This window comes from Mizuhopecten yessoensis, unplaced genomic scaffold, assembly GCF_002113885.1.
Source record: "Mizuhopecten yessoensis strain PY_sf001 unplaced genomic scaffold, ASM211388v2 scaffold5459, whole genome shotgun sequence".
Classification (NCBI taxonomy): Eukaryota; Metazoa; Mollusca; class Bivalvia; order Pectinida; family Pectinidae; genus Mizuhopecten; species Mizuhopecten yessoensis.
Genome location: NW_018406060.1, coordinates 408,292 through 432,950, shown reverse-complemented (window position 1 = coordinate 432,950; position 24,659 = coordinate 408,292). Strand labels below are relative to the sequence as shown.

The 24,659-nt window shown below is 34.3% G+C and overlaps 2 protein-coding genes across 8 annotated transcripts in view; one reads left to right on the top strand and one right to left on the bottom strand.

Annotated features, from left to right (window-relative positions):
* Window positions 1-5,454: 5,454 nt before the first annotated feature.
* LOC110450701 (reticulon-4-interacting protein 1 homolog, mitochondrial-like) lies at window positions 5,455-15,879 on the bottom strand. 3 transcript variants are annotated; one of them, XM_021498339.1, is made up of 10 exons: window positions 15,764-15,879; window positions 15,112-15,449; window positions 14,174-14,325; window positions 13,595-13,663; window positions 12,462-12,586; window positions 11,283-11,331; window positions 10,571-10,707; window positions 9,906-10,089; window positions 9,289-9,381; window positions 5,455-6,214 (listed from the first exon to the last, which is right to left on the bottom strand). In XM_021498339.1, exons 2-10 carry the CDS (start codon window positions 15,392-15,394, stop codon window positions 6,104-6,106), a joined length of 1,203 nt encoding a protein of 400 aa, XP_021354014.1. In that variant the 5' UTR covers window positions 15,395-15,449; window positions 15,764-15,879; the 3' UTR covers window positions 5,455-6,103. The 3 variants fall into 3 exon arrangements, with proteins under 3 accessions (XP_021354014.1, XP_021354013.1, XP_021354015.1); XM_021498338.1 differs by having other exon boundaries at window positions 15,768-15,879; XM_021498340.1 differs by having other exon boundaries at window positions 15,112-15,442; window positions 15,768-15,879.
* A 66-nt stretch (window positions 15,880-15,945) lies between these two features.
* The window catches only part of LOC110450699 (mediator of RNA polymerase II transcription subunit 14-like), a 34,557-nt gene continuing 25,843 nt past the window's right edge, over window positions 15,946-24,659 (top strand). The window contains exons 1-10 of one of the 5 annotated variants that reach the window (XM_021498334.1): window positions 15,946-16,036; window positions 17,705-17,849; window positions 18,328-18,354; window positions 18,584-18,689; window positions 19,533-19,627; window positions 20,221-20,299; window positions 21,142-21,271; window positions 23,195-23,235; window positions 23,514-23,601; window positions 24,226-24,254. In XM_021498334.1, the coding sequence (XP_021354009.1) occupies window positions 17,722-17,849; window positions 18,328-18,354; window positions 18,584-18,689; window positions 19,533-19,627; window positions 20,221-20,299; window positions 21,142-21,271; window positions 23,195-23,235; window positions 23,514-23,601; window positions 24,226-24,254 (723 nt within the window). In that variant the 5' untranslated portion in view covers window positions 15,946-16,036; window positions 17,705-17,721. Of the gene's footprint in view, window positions 16,037-17,694; window positions 17,850-18,327; window positions 18,355-18,583; window positions 18,690-19,532; window positions 19,628-20,220; window positions 20,300-21,141; window positions 21,272-21,604; window positions 21,653-22,527; window positions 22,552-23,194; window positions 23,236-23,513; window positions 23,602-24,225; window positions 24,255-24,659 lie in introns of those variants that run through there. The other 4 variants (XM_021498335.1, XM_021498333.1, XM_021498337.1 and 1 more) reach the window with 4 other exon arrangements.

The window sequence follows — 24,659 nt, the reverse complement described above, 5'->3', positions numbered from 1 at the left end:
ATCTAAAAAAAGTTGACACAAAATGTCCGAAAATGTTATTTCCTTCTTTTAGGACTTGTCTATGGTAATGAAGATCAAGAGAATGAAAAGTCATGTCTTTAAGTGTTCAGAAACATTGAGAATTCCTGAAATAAAAGATACCTACAAATACATCACTTCTACTAAACCTTGATCTCTGAATGTGATGGAAGAAGCTTTATGGTCGAACGACCTGATTCCGCCTCCGAATTAGAGGGTAGTGTTTAGCTGTGGCACTTAGGTATAAATCTTTCATTTTCATTTCTCAACAAAACATGACACCGAGTCTACAAAAGAAATAATGGCTAAACATAAAAAGATATTGTTATTTGCATTACATCTTTGGAAAATTGATCCAAATTAAACTGTGCAAATATGTCACAGATTGGGCACTTCAATAATAGTGAACTGTATTAAAACGACAGTTAGTAAGTCAACACTGTTGCTAGCGTTAGAGCTTATTATTCTTCGTTACTGTGTTAGAGCTTATTATTCTTCGTTACTGTGTATCCCGATAGGGTCAATTTAATCGAAGTATATTCATGACGCGATTATCAAATGGCAGACTAACGTACATAAGCTTTACGCTGATATTTTAATCCTTCGTTTATATACAATTTATATACAAGTTCACTGTTTATATTTGGAAACGTATGAACAAATCTCGAAACATAATATTGTTCATACTAAAAGGATTCCTTAGAATTTAAAACAAATATGTCGCAAATTAGTACTTAGTGACATGGAAATTCGAAGAGTTACACGAAAAATAACAAAAAAGCCTTGCATTTTTTTAACAGCTTAATAATACCATTAAGACGTGGAACATTTTGTTTTTCTCACAGACCAAGTGAATCTTTTAAGGTAACTATATACATATGAACACCAACTTTAAATTTAGATTTGGATTTAGCATGAAGCCTGGCGGATTTCATGCTATATTGATGTATCCGATTTGTGTCCATACCGACGTGAATTCGCTCATCCTATGTTAATTTTAACATGATGAATTATCATTCATTATTTATGAATTAAGAAATGTAGGTTGTCATTTTGAAGAATCGCACTTTTCCTTGAACATGTTTCTTGTTTTTCTTTTTGTTTCCTATGCATTCAATATATAACCGTGTAATATATATATATCTCGTAAAGATTTGATATTGCTTTTTTTTGGTATATCTTGTTTATATATTTTATAAGATATGAATTATTAACAAGAATTACGCGTAATTATATATGTCGCCTGTCCCGCTTTGTCAATATAATAAGCATTTTAACATAGTACATAAGGAAACGGACCTAAACGCAAAATCATAACATTAGTCCAGAGATTTCAGGTTTTTATCCGAAAAAGTGCAGAAGTCCATGAAATGTTTTCAGAGTAGTAGACTCTACTACCCATGATACATGTATGATTGAGGGTTGGTTGGTCTAGCTCTTATACTTTATCAGAAAGAGCCTAATATGCAAGAGCTAAACGCAAAACCTTATAGTTGAGTTTTTTTCTAAGTCCAGAAATTTGAGGTTTTTAGCAAAGAAATACAGAAATCGTTGAAATGCTAGTAAAGAGTGTAATGCATTCAGCTATACATCCCATAATACACCGATGACCCAAGTTTGGTTGCTCTAGCATTTATACTTTGTCAGAAACAGCCTAATATGTAAGAGCTAAACGCAAAACCTTAACGTTGAGTTTTTTTCTTAGTCCAGAAAATTGAATTTTTTACCAAAAAAATGCAGAAATCAATGAAATATTTTTAGTGCAGTAGGCTTCACTAGCCATGCTTCATCTATGATCGAGGTTTTGTTGGTGTAGCTTTGTCAGACGCAAAACCTTACATTGTTGACGCCGTCGTCGTCGGAAAAGCAGCGCCTATGTGTCTTTCCGACATCTGTCGTAGGCGACACAAAAATGAATAAATTTATGAAATTAAATCTGCACATTTCCCTTTTGAAGAATGTCAGTGGATGTTCATCTTGTAAACGTCCCAGCCAATCGGAGATTTGGTGACCACCCATGATTGTAAACTGGTAAGACAATTCTCAAATGACTTTGGTCAGTGCCGAGGAACGTTTGTGTAAAGTTTGTCAAATAAACCTGATGGAAATTTAAAAGTAGAAAATATCCGAGCTAAGCAGAGGCCCAGGCAGATATCTTGGGATTGAAAATTAAATAAAAGGGTAGCTTAATTATACTTTTTTGTTAACATTCGCTGTTATTAGACCTAAAAAAGTAAATAGTTTTAGTTTCATTTTTTTCCAATAGTAAGCATTGCCCTCTGCTCAAAAGGAAACCAACAAATTTCATTTATACAGTATAGAATCTCCATCCAGGGATGTTCGTTGCGAAATCAGATCAAATTCCTTTACTCGTACATAATTGTAACCCATTTAGTGCCCTTAAATGTCGTGGCCCAAATACTAGTAAGCTCAATGACAAATTGATAAAGCCGGGATTAGTAGTTATATATATATATTGTACTTAGCTCAACTGCATAAATCTTTAAGGTCAGATTTACATAACAACTTCTTATTTTTCATTAATATATTAAACATAAGCTTCACGGCGCGTTCTTTAATGTCATATTTACACATTAATATCTTATTGACAAAAGTCACATTTAGACGATACAAAATTGATAGAAAATATCAAATAAACATCTAAATATCAACCGCGGTAATTCCCCGAAACGAAACTATGCGTTCTGGAGTTTCATTATCTATTTGAATGCAATAATATAACTATATCCACCTTACGTAACAAATATATTCCTCGTTATTATTGTACAAACCCAAATATTTACAAGTTTAAAGGTCTTTTTATTTCATTATGCAATCAACGAGTTCTGGCAGGTTTATCTTTGTTCCTCCTCTTTTGTGAATGATGCATATGCATTCCGTCTTTGCGTATTGCAGAGTTATCTTCTCTTGGGAGCAGGTATTGATTGTTACGTCACTTGTTTGTGAGAGTAACGTCATCAATTTTTGAGAAAACGACGTAATTTTCTCGCACAAACCAATGACGTAACAATCAATACCTGCTCCCAAGAGAAGATAACTCTGCAATACGCAAAGACGGAATAACTGTTAATAGTTAAATAACTTGGGAGGTAGATGTATGTTTTTTTATGTTTGCTTTGTATTTTCCATTGTATATCATATCATGTTACTAAACCGTACCGGTTCTAAATTGAACTGTCCATTCTTTCAGTTAAACATGTGTATACAAATATGTATATTGTACTTCATTTTCCAAATCTGCAACTTTATTTCCTCATGTAACACATATAATGTGTCTGAGTGTCAATAAATCTTGTAAAAAATCTTGTAAAATTGGAAGCTTCTTTTAGGTAGAACAAAAATGCATGTTAAGTATTTTGTTACCATTAAGGGATAATGTGATCATCATAATCAAAACATTAAATTGAAGTACGACAGTCCTTTTAAAATGCATATCAGTCAGAATAGGTAATTTTAAGTGGTATTTTTGGTCATCATTGACGAAACTCAACTTTTCTCAATATCTTTGAGTCGTCTTATTGAATAATTAAAATGCTGCAGTACAAAAATCTATATCAAGTTATGATGCAGTAGACAGGGAAACTAGTTAATGTAAGGGAGATCAGCCAATCCCACTGAGGAATAAGTTCACGTTACGGTTCTATAATAAACATCTGAAGAGCGAGGTACCCTTATAATTAAAATTGAAGTATTTGTTAAAAGTAAACGCAATGACGGACTTCGAGTTTCATTGCTGGCTTAGTATGTTGACGCTGTGGATTACGTATTAGTTTCTCCTTAAAAGTGTCAACGTGTGTTGAACTCGCTACGGTAATGGGTGGTCATTGCCACATTCTACCCGGTATCAACATGATGAGTTTGGTTTGGTTCAATTGTGTTAAACGTCCCATTAACAGATAAGGCCATTTAAGGACGTGCTTCCATGTGTGTAGTGTATGCGTGCTTGCGTGTATGTGTGCAGGAGACCATTCTCGATATCCAGGGTTTACGCGCGCTTTCGCTCTCTACACCCCTGGAAAATGTCATAGCAAAATTGAAGGCACGAAGATAGCTGTTTGATTGGTCTCAGGTAAAAAAAAAAACACCTGACCAATCGATAGGCTGATACCTGTCCTTTTAGGATTACAAAGGAGAGACGCCCGACTTTAAAGCCTGTCATTTTTTACCGTTACGTGACAGCGAGATTCTTTTCATGTATATCCGAATCGCACACTGATTCAATTTTGCTATGACATATTCCAGGGGTGTAGAGAGCGAAAATGAGGTAACCAGGTATGTTGGCGTGCTTGCCTCCTTGTGATAGCGCGGATCTGATGCCGACTTTATAGTGTTATCACCATGAAAGCTCTATATCAGATTGAAGGTTTGTGTTTAACGGCTCGTCGACAACTAGGATCATGGGACAACCATTTGTAAACATATATATTTATATATAAGATCAGATAAAAACTTGCATCTTTTTAGATCACCAGTTGGATAGGCGTAGCAAACGAGAAAAGGGCAAAAGGGTAAGAAGGACTAAATTTTCTTTAAAATGTCATATATAACTAAAATGGAGGGCGAAAGTGAGCGTAACCCCTGGATATCGAGGATGCATGGCAGCAGGTGTTACGACTGTATTCTGTATTCCAGTTAAACACGGTCCTACAAGCTGTTTCTGTCTGTGGAACTTTACACAAACTAGGAACTGTTTGTTCCATTTGTATTCCTCCTAGTGATGTCAGAAACTTTGATCAATTGAATAACATGGTTTCCCAACTACCATCGCCATTCATAATCCTCTGTGTTTTAATGGTCATAACTCACTTTGAAGCTGTGTATGTACATGTGAATTGATGTATTCAACAACTAAGTGAGGGATTATAAATTTGTTAAATGTTTGTAAATCAGGAATGATGATGATATCATTATGAATTAATGATGATGATGATAACAATATGGTGATGAAGATACATATAGAATGATGAGTGAAGATTATAATTGAAGATGATGATTGTATGATGATGGTGATGATTGTATGATGATGTGATGATTGTATGATGATGGTGATGATTATATGATGATGATGATATGATGATGATGATAATTATATGTTGATAATGATACATATGAAATGATTATTGAAGATTTTGGATGATGATGGATTATGGCAATGATGATGATTGAATAATTATATATATATGAAAGAGGATGATGAAGATGATAAAGACGAATGATGATGATGATGATGATATGTTGATGATGATATGTTGATGATGATATTATGATGACAATGAAATTGATTGTGATAATGCTAAATCCATGTCCGTGTGTGTATATGTGAGAATGCGTGAATGTTCTGTTTATGTATATGTAATGAAAAACTTGGAAAAATAAAACCATTACAAAAAAAAAAACACAGACGAGGGGGAAAAACATCTCTTTAAGTTTTCAATTTTATTTTAAATCCAACAAAACGTACATTAACAGAAAATGACATTATATGCAGGGTATTCCCGTGATAACAAGATGAAACTAAAGACAATAACACTTCATCTGTTACTGCAGTAAAGCAAATTACTTGCGAATACATTTTGAGACATATTTTCACATAAAATTAAGTCAATTTGAATTTCAAATACCGTTATATTGCGTTAATCTACTCATTTATATATAAATATATTTTACTTTTATATAAGAAATATTTTCCTATTATGATTCATGATTCTTGGGAATCCAATATTTAAATGTATTCTTGAAAATAGAAATCTCTCAAAATTGAATTAATTAGAAATTTTTCAAGTGTTTTTCTGTTTTTAAAAATGATTTGTAAAAATAGAAAAAGTCCAATCTCCCGCGAGTAAATTGTATAACAAAATCACAAGTAAGAAATTACTCTGTGTGATTTTTCTTGTTCGAGAAAGAGTGGCGACAAAAACCACAAAGTAAAATGAGATCAGTCAGATAATAAATTTTAAATGCTTGTATGAAAGGCAAATATATTTATTACCATACAATTCTTTAAGTTTTCAATGTTACAAAATATGTCAATGAATCACATTGTTTTTAGAAATAACTGTTTTTCTCATGATTTTACACGTATCACTGTTTTACCACGCCCGTGAAGTTGCCCAACCTTTTCATAAGCTGCGGGCACTTCATCAAATGGGAAAACTTTCTCAACCACAGGTTTTATCTGAAATTAAACAAAAAGAACAAATCAAAAACGTATGTAAAACGTTACATTGATGAAAGAGTTGTTTCCCTTACTACGAAAAACGTATAACCAACGTTTCGAGAATGTACGAGTTATGTCCCTTATTTTTTAATGTTCTGAAATCTGAAATAGAGAAATTCCAAACAAAATGCAACAAATTTACTTATATTTTGTCACCTTAATCTACATAATTTAAACTGTATCTGATTAAAACTGAAAATATATTTTTCTGATCAAACTGAATTAATTACAGCCAATGTTGAATATCAAATATGCAAATGAGTTTTAAAATTTTAAAGCATTTTCTTATTGAATATAGTGTAATGTAATCAACAGTGTAAGTATGCCTTAAACTAATGAGTAAGGAAAATAATGAGCCTGGGTAGCTACAGGCTCCCAAGTAACATCTTGGATTAATTTCTCTCAAGGGTACAGGACACCCCCAGGTGACCTGCTTACTTTTGCAGGATGCCTGGGTAGTAGTGGACTGCCCTATTTCTCCAAACTTAAAAGTAGAACCAAAACTGAAAAATACTTCCTTTATTAGTGAATCCATAGGCTGATTAATGGAAATAAATAGCAAATAAAATCTTACAGTAGACAAAAAAAAAAAAAAATCATGAATAATTGATATTTTAAGGGTCTTGAAATTGTTGTCAGACAAATATTGTCTAATTTTTTGGGGATTTTATCCTTGGTATGCCAGGTTTGTTAAACTTAAATCAAAGACTCAACAAAATAGCATCACTTTTATTCATAATATGCTATTTATTGCATTTTTGCCGTTCGAAATCTAAATTTTAATTTTGTAAAAAAAAAAACAATTTAACCCCATTTCTGCTATTACTTGAGATCATTGCTTTTGAAACATGATCAGATTTTTAAATAATACAGTAATCCAGTTTACTTAAATTAAAAAAACCCACTGAAAGTGGACACTCCTATTAATTTTGACCTTGTTCTGACCAAATATGAACAGACCTTAGAAGTTTCCATCCAATCTAAAAATGTACTTTTTGGTAATTGTTGTTTCTTTATATTTCATTACTACATCTGTATTTTAAGTAAATTACGTGCATCAGACTGCTGTCCAATATTTTACATAATTGACAGTTTTCGGCTTATATCTTACTTAAGGTGGCTCCACACTTTCGCAATTAACCAGCAAAATTTGTTGAAACTTTCATATAATGGTTATGCAACTATGTACAGTTGATTTTATGAAAATCTAACATTCCGATAGTTTGGGGACTTTTTTGGAAAAAATACCAAAAAATTGAACAACAGTGGTCCGATCGGTTTGACCGTTTAAACGAAAACGGCCCAGGTGTTACTATACTTTGCACTACAATATTGAATGCCCGATACGCAATACGGAAATGACGACACGGTGTACATGCACATTTCGATCAAGATAATTAAGTCTGAGCTGTACTTTTTCCGGAAGTACGTCACGAAAATGGACGCTGATGACGATGTGTGGAGCCACCTTAAAACACACACCCTTTTTGTGTTAATATTGGACAGTTTCAATATCTGTTCAGTATGTGCAATCAACCACGAAGGCTATTGATACAATAAAGAACAGTGGTGTCCTTTAGCTTACTTTGCATGCTTTTGTACAAGTGCATGCATTACAGGTGTGTGAAATATGCCCGAGTAGAATTTAGTCTCATTTGAATAATGTCGTCCAACAGTGAAGGTACGTTCCCAACACAGTCCCTGTGCAATACATTTTGAGCATCAGCATTCAGTATTGAAATGGATTAAATTCAAATAATGTGATTGAATTATTGAAGAAAGTGATTACAGTATATTTCTGGGATTATATCTGTGAAATGAAAGAATTAAACCACACAATTAAAGTGAGAAAATTCAAGATTTCAACACCACCTCCAAAATATTTTCATCAAAGGTATATCTCAGCTATATATCTGGGATTATACACGAATATCTCGAGGGATGATACGAAAGAAATTTTGTGCACTTAAATTGTGGGAAAAACGCAAGATTTCAACTGCCCTCAACTCCAAAGTGTTATTGCCAAAATTACGAATTCAAAGGAAATAACAATTAATGCTGGAAAAGTGTTTGGATATGTAGGCATCTATATAGATGTTTCAAGTAAAAAGAGTGTTCCGTGATTCCAAACTTCTTTCAAGAAAAAAATATAGTGCACGGGAAATCTGTATATGGAAATATAAATACCGGATATACTTTAAGAATGTTGATATTTAAATTCTGTGCTATATATTTATTTTCACGTTTATTCTATTACTATGTTTTCCATTGTATAGCATAATTATGTGCTCATTCAAAAACTTACCTTTAGTCGTCAAATAAGTTACCTGTAGCCGTCCAATAAGTTACCTGTAGCTGTCCAATAAGTGGATTCTTTTGTGTACTTATCAGGTCCAGTACACTCTGCCGATTGAGCTATATAGCTGTAAAGACCTATAATAGCTCTATTGACCTATCTGATATAGGTCTTTTGAGCTATTTTCAAGTGATTTTCTTTTTTAAGGAAAACGGAACAAAGTCGCATTTAAAAGAAGATTGTATCATTAAGATGATAACAAAAGACATTAAATATAAGTATTCTTTTTAAAGAATAATGATGTAAAGAAATCGGAAATTTTACATTTAAAATAAACATCTAAATGTATGCTTTTTGTAGTCAACATTACCATTAACCTTATTGTTTTATGCGACTTTGATTTAATTTAATGAAATTTGAAATCTGAGAAAATATCGCTCAATACAGCTATAATTTATAGGTGTATATAGCTATATAGGTCTTTATAGCTATATAGCTCAATCGGCAGAGGGATATAGACCTGGTTATTGGACAGCTAAAGGTAACTTATTGGACGGCTACAGGTGATGCCTATGAATTCTGTTGGATATAGTACGCAAATAACAATGGATGACATCACAGCTGTGTTTTAATATATATATATTATGATGTGTCTAGAAAAACTTGGAATAACAATTCCTTTCGAAAAGAAAATATTGATATACTAAATCTTGCGGCCATCTTTTACAAAACTCACCTGGTCTTGGTCCGCCATGTCGGCAACAGTAGCCAATGCTTTCCCGTTTGGCATGAAGAACGCTACTCTGTAATTTTTTCCTTCTCTGAAACCCTAGTAAAGGAAATACACATCACAAGATATATACCTGGATCAATCTAAGAGGGAAGTTATACTCATTAAACCAAGTACCTGAACCTTCCTTAAATTCAAGTGTTTTTTGTTATAAACAAATTATAGATGAAAGGATCCGACAAGAGGCAAAATCCTTGTTTTAGTTGTTCTCCAAAACTGAACCTAGAGTTCCGCACCAAAAATATAATATTATGTGAAATACCCTCTTCTCAATCTCTCTCAGTCAATTGATGTCTGATGAAAACTCAAGAAGTAATGATAACATAGTTTTTAAACATTGAAACACGGATATTCAAATTTTGAAGAATATTAAATTACAAGCATATGTCTAAATTTGAAACCGTTTTCTAAAATGTCCTGATACCTATTATGGTAACTCAAATATCCTTTATTTATCTCATTCACCCTGACATTTTTAAACTGGACTTGCCCAGACTTTGATACGGAAAGGTACGGAAAGGTTCAAAATGTGCCTTTAGGGGTGAATGGGTGAACAAATGTACCTGGAGAATGTTGAGTCCTAGGTCAGCTCCCCACTTGAGAGCCCCGGGCAGGAGGCCATGACTGTCGGTCTCCGGGAGGAGGGGAGATGCTATGGTAACAAACTTGGCACCTTTCCAGTTTTTCAGGAACTCGATGGAATAACCTGCCTTTTCCTTTCCAAGTGGATCATATATCAAATCAAACCTGAGAAAAACAAAAATATTACAATAAAACTTCCCCCTGAGACATTTTTGTTACATTAATATGTTATTAACATTCACAGAAAAATAATGTTAATATAAGTTTCATATTTTGGTCAGGTTTTCAGGTGATAACTCCTGTTGAGCACGAGGAAATTTATCATCTATTTTATTTACACTGGTTTGACTGGAGTTATCACCTGATCACCTGTCCAAAACAGAAAACTGTTCCGTAAAAAGTGACGGGAGACTCCATCTTTAACTAAAATATGATGGTTTATTTTGTTGATTAACTTATATGAATTTATCTTTATAATTTGATTAGTGACAAAGTCTCCCTATGGAACTTTGGCTAGCCGGGTGTCAGAATAATGTAACCAAGTATTCTGCTACCATGTCCAAGCGACAAAATATTTTAGTGTGATGGTATTTTGACTTTAAGTGTTGTGAAGATATGAAATTCCAAATAACAAACCAACACTTACTTTTCCATCTGCAGCAGTTCAGATTTTGGATCTTGAGTTTTGTAATCGATTACAGCATCTGCCCTCAAGTCCCGCACAAGATCTTTCCCATCTGTACTGCAAATAGCGGTGACATGGCCTCCCCACGCCTTCAACAACTGAAAAAATGTTTGTTTCGTTATCTGCTGACTTTTCCACAACGACCAACAATTAACATATTTTTTGTAAACAAGATCTGATATATGCATTAAAATTATTTTTTTCTGAAAAAAAGATTATCAAACAATTCTTTTTTTTATTGGATTATTGACTATTTTACATTTCTTACAAAATGATATTTAAATCTTGAGAATTTCCAGTGCTGTTATTGCTGTGTGCTGGTAGGTCGAGGTTTGACTCTTAGTGTCAAGGGAAACTAGTATGGACCTCTTAACAGGGATTTAGAATAATTGACTTAAATTGATTCCCTTGGGTCTGCCCTTCATGTTAATTTTTTTTTGATGTTTTCATGTGAAATAAACATAAAAAAAAACACAAAAAGAGAAATACTTTCAGGAAGCAAAAAAAAATAATAATATCATCTTCTCACTAAAATATTTCCCAACAAGCACAAACTTTGTGATGCATAAAAGCATCAACATTTGAATGAGAAATGAAACGATCAATTTATTATATATAATAGACGACATTTTTAAAAAATAGCTATGGTTTCAAAATGCCACATTTTCAGTACCTGTATTGCAAAAGTTCCAATTCCACCGGAGGCACCATGAACCAGAATCCTGAAAAGTCATAAACAGAAAATATTCATATATACGGAAGAGTATCACATGTTACTTGCTAGGATTAAAATAGAGTGTGCATGTTTTTGTTTCATTTAATATATAGAAAATATTTAATGCTTTCCCCTTGAATACCCATTTCACAAGTACCTATGGCAGAATATTTATATTTTTCAGGAGTGGGATGAAGCTTGAGTGAAAATATGGGCATATTCTGTCATATGAGTGAAATATATATATCGCATTCAAACAGGAAACCTTCAAATTTTCTATTATTTCATTTTTTAAAGTAACACAAAGCAAATTGCTGCATCGAGGGAAAAAAACCCAGGAATTAGCAGCCTGACAACAAGGCAAAGTGCCGTTTTTAATGGCTTACTCAACCCAATTCTGCCATTTGCTGCTATCATCTGGTAAGATTTCCAAATAAAAATGATATCAATTGTGTGATTTTGTGAATAACATACTGTATTGCAAAGGTGTACCAGAACAAGCATTTATTAAACGGATAATTCCTGATATTTCACTGATGGAAATAAAACAAACATGGATGTCTTATGAAGGCAGTGACAGGGCTATGAATTCTAGAAAAATACTCAATTTCCTGCTAGAAAATAATATTTAAGATTTCAAAAAAATATTTTTCACGTCATATACATGTATACGTATTTTGTTAATTGTAAATTCCCTTTGAAATATAAATACTGGGTAAATAATCCACATTTCTTCTTGTTAATGTTCTTTTATTGCCAAATGACATTATTTCTCTGTATACCAAGATTATTATTATTACAGTATTATGTTTGCAGTTTTCACATGAACATAATTATAAAACATGTTTTTTATAATCAAAATTAAACAGAAATGATATTTTGACAAATAATGAATATTCATGAAAGTACAAAAATGTATAAATTATTATGGAAAAAAAATAAAAACTCTCAATTAAGAATACATGCTACCTGACTCTGTCACAATATAATGTCTTAATAAAAGAACACTTTCAATAATCTTTTAAAATGTACAAGTACAACTACAAGTACAACACATGAAGGAGATGCAAATACATCGTTCATAAAAAAATCAAAAATTATAGCAAGAACATTTCTGACACGAAAAATCACACCAACCTTTTTCCCTGTGTATTTTTAGAGTTTAATTCTCCGACTTGCACCACTGCTGCCCATGTTGTGGCCGCTACATAGGGTATAGATGCTGCATCCGTGTGGCTGAGAGACTTAGGCTTCTTAGAAATCTACAAAGGAGACAGAGATATTATATTAGACAGATTATTACACTTGTGATAATTGCACAGTCAGACCTTTCTGTCAAAACATACACTGTATATGATTTTAATTCATCCTTGATACTCCAGGGGTTACGCTCACTTTTGCTCTCTGCACCCCTGGAATATGTCATGACAAATCAAAGACTAAGTGTGGATGAGACAGGAATTCTAGTTTGATTGCGTAACGGTAAAATTGACTGGTTTTGAAATTTGGGTGTGGCTTTTTTGTATTCTTCAAAGGACAGGTTTGAGCCTAGTGATTGGTCAGGATTCTTTACTCTCATTTTCGGTTTGGTTTGTCAGTGTTATAAGTCCTTTTAACAGCTATGGTCATTTGAGGATGTGCCAGGTTTTGGTGGTGGAGGAAAGCTGGACTTCCCAGAGAAAGCCCGCCAACCTGCAGCCAGTTCCTGGCAACTGCCCCACTCAGGCCTCAAACCCGCTAGCCATTGGCAGAGGGCTAGTAATTGTAAAACGGTCAGACGCCTTAACCACTTGGACAAATGCAGACCCAAAATTCCTTTTTTTTGTTTTTTTTTTAAATTTTTGAAATATCTGGCAATTATAATTTGCTCAAATTCAAATAATTTATCAATAAGACAGCTTAAAAAATGGTATTTTACCTTATCATCTTGTCCAATTGGAGTCAATGTAAGGATATAACATTTGCAGATTTCCACAGTTTCTCTCCCTTATGATGAAATATGAAGTATTTCTAGTATCAAGTAAATCGGTCACAGATTCCCTCCTGGAAGGACTTCGGTCTTCCTCAGGAGAACACCACTACTGACTTTTACAGCTGGGTAGACGGGGACAATCAAGGTTTCAACTTTCAGCTGTCTGAGTGACATATGTACCTTAAACCTTCCTATCAATCAGCTGACTAAATACCTCTATGGGTGAAATAAAGTGATATTAGGGAAAGAAAAAGGACTACAATTTTGCCCCAAAAAGTCCTAGTTACAGTTATGATACCTCGTTTAGATCAGCAACAGCAAATTGAGCGTGAGATCCTTGTTTCTGACCACCAAGAGTTCCCCAAACCTGTTCAAGTTCAAAATGAAAAAAAGGTTAAATTAATTTAGAAATATAACAGATTTGATACAAAATGGTACAAAATACAAAGTTTTGGTGACTATTACAGATATATTATTAGGTTTCTCTGTTACTTGTAACATGTTAATAAAGACATTTTCAATAAACATGTTTCCAGAGATAAAGCGTTGTGAAATTGTTTTTTTTTTATTTCACTTTGTAGGTTTTTCTTTAATTTCTGAGCTTTTCTTCCAATTATAAAAGTTAAGCAACCTTTTTTCTCTCTCGACAAGACCTCAGTATAACATTGTTATTAAAGTGTGTGATCGTTAATCATGTTTACTTTTATCTCAACATCTTTTCTGTTTTGTTTCACCATATTAAACTGTTAATACATACACTTCAACTTGAATAAAGATTTTTATCGTGAACCCCTCCCCCTACCTGTTATCTCCAACAGCTTTGACAAACATTTAGGTGAATTTTTGTGACAATTAATATTGAATTTATGAAACATACCTTATCTCCAACCTTATAGTTGCGCACAGCCTTTCCCTTTTGAGCGATGACCCCAGAAAAGTCACGGCCAAAGACCAGAGGAAACTCTGCAGCTGTTGATATAGGGGAGGTATTGCCCCTCATGACATTCAAAATGTCCTTTCCATAACCCTCTGTTGGAAAAAATAACAAAATGAGAATTTATTCAAAATTATGCTATTTGACTACAAACATTTTTTATCTGAACAGACTGAAAGCTTGAGATATGAATTAAATGGTCTGAAGTGTTATATAAAGTCTAGATTTTAGCTGGCTTGTTGAATCTGTGAATTATTCATATTTAAAAATATAATATAATTGACAGCCCCATATCACAGCTCAAAACTAACAACATACAAGAAGGTATGATTGCCAATTCAGTTACAACACATTGGCTTTACAGTGGAATGAAAGGATATTTTTTTTTTTTAACAAGAATTAATGTAATCAATTTGATTTGTTTGATTTGTTATCACTTAATTTACATGTTATTTACATTTATGGTCATTTAAGAATGACAAGGTTTCAGGAAAACCCAGAAAAACCATCAAAACTGTTCTACACTGGCCTTAAATGCGTGACCAAGTGTAGGCCCATGTGTACCTGCATGATATACCACCAAACCAGTAATCCTGTTTCCTCCCATATAAAGCCCCCTATGCTCTTCCATCAAGACCAAGATTGATTAAACTTGTTGATAATTGTTGTAAAATATTTATATTTAACTGGCGGCTTCACTGAACGCAGACGGTCAAACGCCTTCAATCAGCCATCGCTGCCCCAAACCAAGATTGTGATTATGAAATTGGTTTTCAGGACACTTTTAAAAAAAAAACCTGAAGGGATAAATCTTTACATGAATTTAGCATTTAGAATTCTAAATACTACGGCTGTTACAGACAGATTTGATGATGTCATACTTGTCATGAGTACATCTATCGGGTTAACACTGGCTGCATGTATCTCCACCAACACCTCGTTCGGGCTGTGTATGCGTGGGACACGTGCAGTGGAGGAAAACGTCAAAGATTTAGGACCACCATAATCATGCATCTGCCACGATCCCATGACTGCTCGTGGTGATGGTTTCCTTTCTGCCTCTGTTGAAGCATACCTCCTCCAGTACTGCAGCCTTGAACATGTTAAACCTTGCTGGCGCTTCAACAATGGTTGGGATAACAGTCGCCCTATCTTTACATGCATTTTGTCTCTTGTATTCAGAGTATGGAGCTAAATTCTGTGTTTTTCATCCTAAGATCTGTGTGAAAAAATGAATGTAAAAAGGACAAGTTATAAAACTTATATAACTGCGACTTTAACAGGACAAACAAATGTTACGTAATGACCATCTACCAGACCATTTGTTGTTATTAGATACATCAAAAATCACTTTATTTGTATATGTAAAAACTGTTAATTTTGCTTGACATAGAGATATAAGTTAACGTTATATATACCGAGTATATTCAATATATGTTCATTGACAGAGTGCTCGTTACTGCACATGAGGACTGTCAAATGATGTGATTTCTGTCTTATATCAAACCAAATTACAAATAATTTCAAGCACACCTACACACTGATAACATGCACTTAAAAGCAAAGCACATCAAAGGGTGTTTTTGTGTCTTTCAACTTTCTCCAATATTGGCAGTTGAGAAAAACAGAGTAACAGAGTTATCTTCCTTTAAGCCGGTGCCCGAATTTGTAATTAGTCATACAAACGCTTTGTTCCGACAGTTCTGTACACAGAGCGGGCAGAAGACGTTGATTAGAAAAATGGCCACCGTAAACGTGAAACGAAATTTTGTCTCGAAAATAATCTTCTTGTTTTGAAGGTTGCAGGTAAGATGATATATTATGAAATATATGAGATTATTCTGTAAAACCAGAAAAAGTCGTTAAATATGATAGTTGTAATTATTCTGTCAGAAAACAGTCCAATTACAATCCGTCACAGTTATCAATATTGTAATATCATAAATATGCTTCACCAACATTTATTTTGCCTTTCATTGTGTGGATCATTTGTCTAGTTTTTACACTATTCGGTTAAGTCTTAATTCTAATCATCTACTTCACTGGTGATAGGTTTGCGATTGAACAAGTGAATACATATGAACTGTTTTGTAAATGGTACTACACATATGTTGTACAGTAATTTGTTTGACAATGTTAACCGTCCGTGTACATGTGTCATTCATTTCAAATGTGTTGTTTTTTTATATTAATTTGATGTTTTGACGAGGAACATAGTAAATTATCAACTGATATTGTTTCATGCCTCTATTAATCAGCAGAAATTGTGTATCTAACTCGTGAGGTAATGCCCATGTTTTGAGATAATTATCTCCCTTGGGGTTTAAAGGAACTAGGTATAGATCTAGGCCCCTTTCACGTATCTGGTTCAACCTGTTCAAACGGTTAAACCTAGAAAGAAAACGATAGGTGCAGATCTGAACCAAGGCTGACCTCAGGAATGTAGATTTGGGGGTCCAGACGTACCTGACCGAAACTACTTAAGTGGACGTGTGAAAGAAGGGCTATATAATATTCTTGATACATTGTTATTTATTCTCCGAAACTGTGCATTTTAAGCTCTGCCAATAGTTCGGTCCCAGTGCGTTTGTTTATCGTAGAATATTTCTGCGCCACCTGAACCATTTAAACCGGAATACGCAAATGTAACCCTATTATTACTCAAATTATAATGATTTATAATTGTAAGATATATGAAATTGATATATGAAATTATCAATTTCATAATTTATTCATTTTATTTTCAGAATTATATAAGTTACATTATAAGATGTATCTTATTTGATCACTTGCAATGTCTTACCTCCTGATATAAAAAGTGGACATAGAGGCAGAGGTATGATGTACATGAAGTGATCCCTCAATCCAGGGAATTAATGCTAAAAGAGGAGAGAAAAACAACTGCAGAAATTTAACAATTCTAATAGGAAGCACTTTTGTCATATGCAGCCATTCTTTACTCTGAACTATATATGGTTTCAACATGCATACTGGCACAGGTTAAGCGAACATTTTTTCTAGCTGTCTTGGTTAAAATGCTCTTGGCACAAAATTAGTACTATTATTTAATGGAATAATTTTAGAATTGGAAAATATTGAACATGAAACCAGAGCAAAACTGCTTCATTTTAAAGTAATTATTTTATAAATGCCGCCATATGCTCTTGATAACATTTTTACAAGAAGAAAAATGTTTTAGAATGGGGTAATTTTTTGTAATTTATAACACTTAAATAATGGTATTTGTTTGCTGAGCATTTAAGTAGGCATGTTATTTCCAATTGGGAAAGAAGTTTGATAAAAGAGAAGGAGGGGAGTGGAGGAGGAGTGAAAAAGACATTCAAGAAAAGTCCTGGGCTGACAAACCTGGTTGCTTTACATAATTGTTTTCATGAATTTGAATATACAGTGGTGAGATCAATGTCTAGATAATTGATGAAATATTGCATTAATTACTTGAACAGATATCAACAGATAGGACGTGAGTTGAGATGCCACCGATCGATGGGCAGATGCAGGTGCCAGGGGTCCCTCAGGGAGGAGGAACAATAGCCCTGGACATCCTCATTAACTACATTATCCAGCGTACCTACCATGACTTGACTGTGTTGTCAGAGCTGTAAGTGTCTGTGAAACTGTTTTGAATCGATTTCAATGCTATCATTAAATTTGAGTTAGTTCCTCAAGAGAATTTTAAAGGTGAACTTTGGGTCTTTAAAAGGCACCTTCCCTAGAAAATTTCTGCTGTATTGCCCAAAGTCGATGCAAAAAATCACTTATTTTTATAAAATCATGCTTCATGAATGTAATATTTTTTCAAAGTCACAAGGCACGTACAGGCCCCTGTAAAAAGTAGGTAGAAAAATCACTCATAGTTCCTCATCGCTTAACATTGATTCAAAAAAAAATTCAGACTAGCAGTTTTATTATACATATTTTTGTACAAGTTCGATGAATATAGGTTAACAATTTAAATCACTATAATGTGTTTTTTGTGCAAAATAAAAAAATGTATGTGTCTTACACCAAAACCTTAATTTTCAAATTTAAATTTCAGTTTTAATAGCAAAATTAAAAATGTATATTTTCAATTCCAGGTTACCCAGAAAAACAGACATGGAGAGGTATTGAAATTTGATTTATAAATCAAACTTATGCTCATGGTATTATGAAATAATTTAACCAATTCTTGAAAAAAGATTTGCAAATCATTCAACTATCATCAAAGTAATGATTTAAAAAAAAAAAGTATTACATTAATCTAGAACTGTATATAAGAATGTATAAATTAATGTTTGGTTCACTTTTATAAACTGTTCAAATCCCAGACTAATTGTGACTATTATTTTGCAGGAAAATTGAGATTGTTCAATTTGCCACACGAACGAGGCAGTTGTTCATTCGATTGCTGGCTCTTGTGAAGTGGGCTAGCAGTGCTACGAAAGTAGACAAATGCTCCGTAAGTAAGACAGGAGTATGCCCACAGTACATGTAGTACAGAAGTGTACTTATGGTGGTATTACGGAAATATTTATTTTTTTCAGACATTTCGGACCCCATAAAAAACAATACCAGTTCTATAAAAGTATAATAATAATATACATTTGTGTAGCGCCCTATATAATTTGCAAAATAGCTCCAAGGCGCTTTAAAGCACATAACATAATAGTATTCCTATGGTGACAGTGATAAATATAGTACATGTAGATAAAGAAATGTATATGAGATTGCCTGTCAACACAACAAGGTCCTATACAGGGCCACACTGATTTTTTTTTATAAATGAGATCAGGATAGGAGCATAGAAGTGGAAGAAAAAGAAGGAAGTATATGTACCATTATAATATAGGGTTGAATGGGGAAAAATGTTATTATACATTGAATTCTTATTGATATATACATCCGCACATCAATCATGTCAGTCAATGGGTAACAGTAATGAAATTGGTTTAAACTGATTGTGTCAAGAAAGACAAGTTAAAGTTAAATTTATTTACCATTCGATATATTCTAAAAATTTCACATGCTGTAATCTGATAATATGAATGAGATTCAATTATCCAAATTCTTGATATTAATGTTTCAAAATTGTTTGCTTAAAATGTTTTCAGTTTTGTGTAAATTCTGGATTTAGAGAAATAGAAAAAGTATACATAAACAAACGATAACATATTGCAAACGGAAATATTTACATCATTCAGTGCCTGAGATCAAAGAATGTTCACCTTTAAAGAAGGATTCACCAATGTAAAAAAAAAGGGAAGAAATATTGGCTAACAAAAAGTGATTTGCTTTGTTTTAGGAGATCTGTAACTTGCTGGAGCAGCAGTCCATGTGGTTTGTAGATACAGCGGACATGTTGGCGAAAATGGCCAGAGAAACTTTGGTCAATGCCAGGTATGTGCCAATACAATAATTTCTTACACATCACACCTTAAACTGCAAAAATACTTTTATTGAAATGTTTTACTTTGTATACCGGGGTTACGCTCACTTTCACTCTCTGCAACCGTTTGAAAAAGTCATAGCAAAATTGAAGGCAAGCAGCTAGCTATTTGATTGGTCTCAGTTGTAAAAACCTGACCAATCAATCTGAAGATTACAAAGGTCTCATCCACAAGGTAATGCACACTGCGCCTTCAATTTGATAATGACATATTCCAGGGGTGCAGAGAGCTAAAGTGATCATAACCCCTGGAGTATCGATGATTGTATTTGCTGTCCTCATGAATATTCAATGGAGAAAAGAGTGGAATCTGGTATTCAACTAGATATTTTGGTTTTAACACACAAAAATAAATAAATAATGCCATATAACAAACTTGTCTGAAAAATGAGTAAGAAATTTATAATTCATTAGGGTTATTTCAGTTATGAATGTATTGGTAGGGGAAGGGGTCCAGAGACACAAATAGTTGATAATACAAAAGTGTAATGACTCTAAAGTCATTGTTATAAAAGTATCAATAAGTATTTTTTGGTATTTTCAGGTTACCGAACTTTTCCATCCCTTGTGCTATAGATGTGCTGACGCTAGGAACCTATCCGAGGCTGCCTACCTGTATAAGGGTACGGTCATATGTACAGGATCAGTGATTTGTTTTGCTCAGTTTTACAGCCGAATACAGGCTGTTTCCCGTAGCTAAAAAGTGTCTTATTTTCTTAAAATGACACAAAAATGATAGATATAGTCCTGATTTCAATGAAAATAAAGCTATATTTTCCCAATTCATAAAGGAACAGGCTGTTGTAAAATTTAGGTAAAAAACCCACTGAGGATACTGTCTAATTACTGACAAATATTTGCCAAGATGTTAATTTGAGATAAATATTTTGGGTTGTTTTTATAATCCTTTAGAGGAAAATATCAGTACCTCTGGTAAAGAATTGCAATATTTGGTCTGACATTATGTTTTGTGGTTTTAGAATACCGTTATTAAGAAACTACTAGTGATATATGAAATCAAACTTTAATGCAAATAAAATGGTTCTAGACCAGTTGTCCTGATGCAACAGTTAATTTGCAAATATATATACTGTTCATTTTAAAGTGATTGAAGAATTTTGGTAATGGTAAAAAAAACCACCAGCTTTTGAAGAATTGATGATTAACAAAATCCAAATATCTGTCAAAAATGTTCAAAATATCTTTGTAACGCCATTCATAGCTGGTACATATCAACAGACCCAGTGCATTGTATATTTCATTTCAAATGAGACTTGCCTTACTTTAAACCATTATGATGAGCAATGGGCACTACCCTCTACATTTGACTTGTGGATGTCCCCAGCCTCAAAATTTTAGGTTTATTTGCTACTACATGTACTCAGGAAAAAAGAAATTACACTTATTTGTAATGAGACCTAGGTAATGATATCTATGTATATTTTGATCCTTTTGTCAACAACAGGAAAAGATTGTTCCCGAAGATTCCATCACACCGGCAGAAAAGCGACTGACATTATCAAAGCTGACACAGGTGATACAGTACCGGCTGGGATCCACAGATCTCCCCCAGCAGATGAGGAAGCTACGAGTCGGTATGTACCTACCTCGTAAATAAACACATATACTGAGATCACTGACACAGGTGATACAGTACTGGCTGGTATCCACAGATCTCCCCCAGCAGATGAGGTAGTTACGTGTCGGTATGTACCTACCTCGTAAATAAGACCCATATACTGAGATCACTGACACAGGGGATACAATACCGCCTGGTATCCACAGATCGCCCCCAGCAGATGAGGAAGTTACGAGTCGGTATGTACCTACAGTACCTCGTATCAGTACCGGCTGGTATCCACAGATCTCCCCAAGCAGATGAGGAAGTTACGAGTCGGTATGTACCTACAGTACCTCGTATCAGTACCGGCTGGTATCCACAGATCTCCCCAAGCAGATGAGGAAGTTACGAGTCGGTATCTACCTACCTCGTAAGTAAAACACCCATATACTGAGATTACTGACACAGGTGATACAGTACCGGCTGGGATCCACAAATCTCCCCCAGCAGATGAGGAAGTTACGAGTCGGTATCTACCTACCTCGTAAGTAAAACACCCATATCCTGAGATCACTGACACAGGTGATACAGGACTGGCTGGTATCCACAGATCTCCCCCAGCAGATGAGGTAGTTACGTGTCGGTATGTACCTACCTCGTAAATAAAGCCCATATACTGAGATCACTGACACAGGTGATACAGTACCGGCAGGTATCCACAGATCTCCCCCAGCAGATGAGGTAGTTACGTGTCGGTATGTACCTACCTCGTAAATAAGACCCATATACTGAGATCACTGACACAGGTGATACATTACCGGCTGGTATCCACAGATCTCCACCAGCCGCTGAGGAAGCTACGTGTCGGTATGTACCTACCTCGTAAATAAAACCCATATACTGAGATCACTGACACAGGTGATACATTACCGGCTGGTATCCACAGATCTCCACCAGCCGCTGAGGAAGCTACGTGTCGGTATGTACCTACCTCGTAAATAAGACCCATATACTGAGATCACTGACACAGGTGATACATTACCGGCTGGTATCCACAGATCTCCACCAGCCGCTGAGGAAGCTACGTGTCGGTATGTACCTACCTCGTAAATAAAAACATATACTGAGATCACTGACACAGGTGATACAATACCGCCTGGTATCCACAGATCTCCCCCAGCAGATGAGGTAGTTACGTGTCGGTATGTACCTACCTCGTAAATAAAACCCATATACTGAGATCACTGACGCAGGTGATACAATACCGCCTGGTATCCACAGGTCTCCCCCAGCAGATGAGGAAGTTACGTGTCGGTATGTACCTACCTCGTAAATAAAACCCATATACTGAGATCACTGACACAGGTGATACAATACCGCCTGGTATCCACAGATCTCCCCCAGCAGATGAGGAAGTTACGAGTCGGTATGTACCTACAGTACCTCGTATTAAATAAGACTCCTATATACTGAGATTACTGGCACAGGTGATGTATTACTGTCTGGTGACTAAAACCCTCCCCAACAAATCAAAGGAAGCCAAATACAATGTTCTGCAACTCTTTTATAACACATAAGCTACCTTGTCCTCAGGTAACTGCACTGATAGGTGGCGCAGAGGATAACGCACTCGCCTTTCACAAAGGTGACTGGAGGTTTGATTCCTTAATCGAATTAAAAAATATATAGGGTCACCTGCCCAACCTTGTGGGTTTTCTCCAGGTACTACGGTTTCCTCCCACATTAAGACCCCCTGCAAGCTAACATCCAGGCCAACAAGAGGGTTTGATATAGGTTGTAAAATGATTGTAAAATAAATAAAGATTTCAGAAAAAAGTAACTGCAGAGCCAGAAAACAGGAGTAAAAATAATTGAAGTCTTAGAAACTATGTGTAACTTATTAATCATTGTTTGGTAAATGTAGCGTTTGACTATATAACAAATATTTGAATTACAGAGAATGGACGTGTGAAGTTTGTTGTGGAACATGAATTTGAGGTAAGATTAATTATACAAAATTTATGAAAGGGCCTGAATATAAGCAAAATTTATTGTTAATCCATGAAATTGATCCCATTTGTTTAAATGTGATTTTATAAATGAAACAAAATATTTTAAATCTTTTATTTTTTTGCCGTTTTATCATTCACTTTTAATCTCCTAAGTCATTCCCAGTCGATAATTTTGGTTCTTTAATTTCCAGTCAATGTCATTGATAAATATCTGTCCCAAAACTGATATTATGCAACCTGTTGACCTTGAGTTAATTTACACAGGTGACTTTGACCTTGATGGGTGACAGTCCGACAATTCCCTGGAGATTACTGGATATCAACATCTTAGTGGACGACCCAGAAACGGGCAGTAAGTAGTGATGTCTAGAAATCGTATAAGTAGTGATGTCTACAAATTGTGTAACTAGTGATGTCTAGAAACGTGGAAGATACACTGTAATGGCAGAATTGGAGAAGGAGTCCAACAAACTGAGGTCAAATATATTCAGGAATGTAATACATGGTAATCTTATTTAAAGGTTTTGTCAAAATTGAGATTATATTAGACTTTTGGGAGATGGCATCAATTCATAACATAGTGAATGGGGCATTTAGTGTTTGCCAGTTCGGTTGGTCAGACTTTACATCTTAATTAAACTTTGGGCGTTCAGTTCCATTTCTCAGATACTACAAGTCAACCAGTCATCAAGCTTCATTTATGGACACATCTTGGGGAAAATTACACGTATACCAATTTAGAAAATGTAGGTCATTGTGACCTACATTTAATGCTTGACTGACTTTGGTTAGACTTTGCATTTAGCTCCATTTCTTTGGTAAGACTTTGTTTTTAGTTCTAATTCTATCAAAACAGAAGTGGTAGCATATGTGTGTTTAATAAACATTTTCTAGTCAAATAATTTCTCAGTGTACTGATTTATTGATTTTTTAAAATAAATTATCTATTTAATATTACAATCCTTTTCACTTCCAGATGGCAAGTCCTTGGTACATTCATTACAGGTAAGGAAGACCATATTGCAGATTTTCAGGGGAAATGAATTTAAATTAATTTCTTGGTGTGAAGTGTGTCTACAGTACATTGTAGTAAGAAATATATCAGTATGAATAAAGTATAATTATGAATTATGGACTTTGTTGAGGTGGATATATGGTTATATGATCCTGAGAAAGTAATATTGACTTAAACGAAGTCGAGGTCAATACAATTTTTGTCAGGTCCATATAACCACATGTTCACCAAAATAAAAGTCTTTATTGGCTTGTTAGATGATAAACAATGCTTCTAATCATTTAAAAAAACAGAATGTATGAAAATTGGGAGAGAAAAAACACTGCGTTGGGCAGAGAGAATTGTGACGATACAATTGAAATGACATCATAAAGTGAATATTGACCTACAGTTTC

Bases quoted from the DNA above. Each gene is read 5' to 3' on its own strand.
- LOC110450701 (XM_021498339.1), bottom strand. From the start codon at position 15,394: ATGCATGTAAAGATAGGGCGACTGTTATCCCAACCATTGTTGAAGCGC. The intron at 12,587-13,594 runs GTATCATAACTG...TCTCCTTTGTAG, and splicing joins CTGTTGCTGATCTAAACGAG to ATTTCTAAGAAGCCTAAGTC. The intron at 11,332-12,461 runs GTTGGTGTGATT...ATGACTTTTCAG, and splicing joins AAAAATACACAGGGAAAAAG to GATTCTGGTTCATGGTGCCT.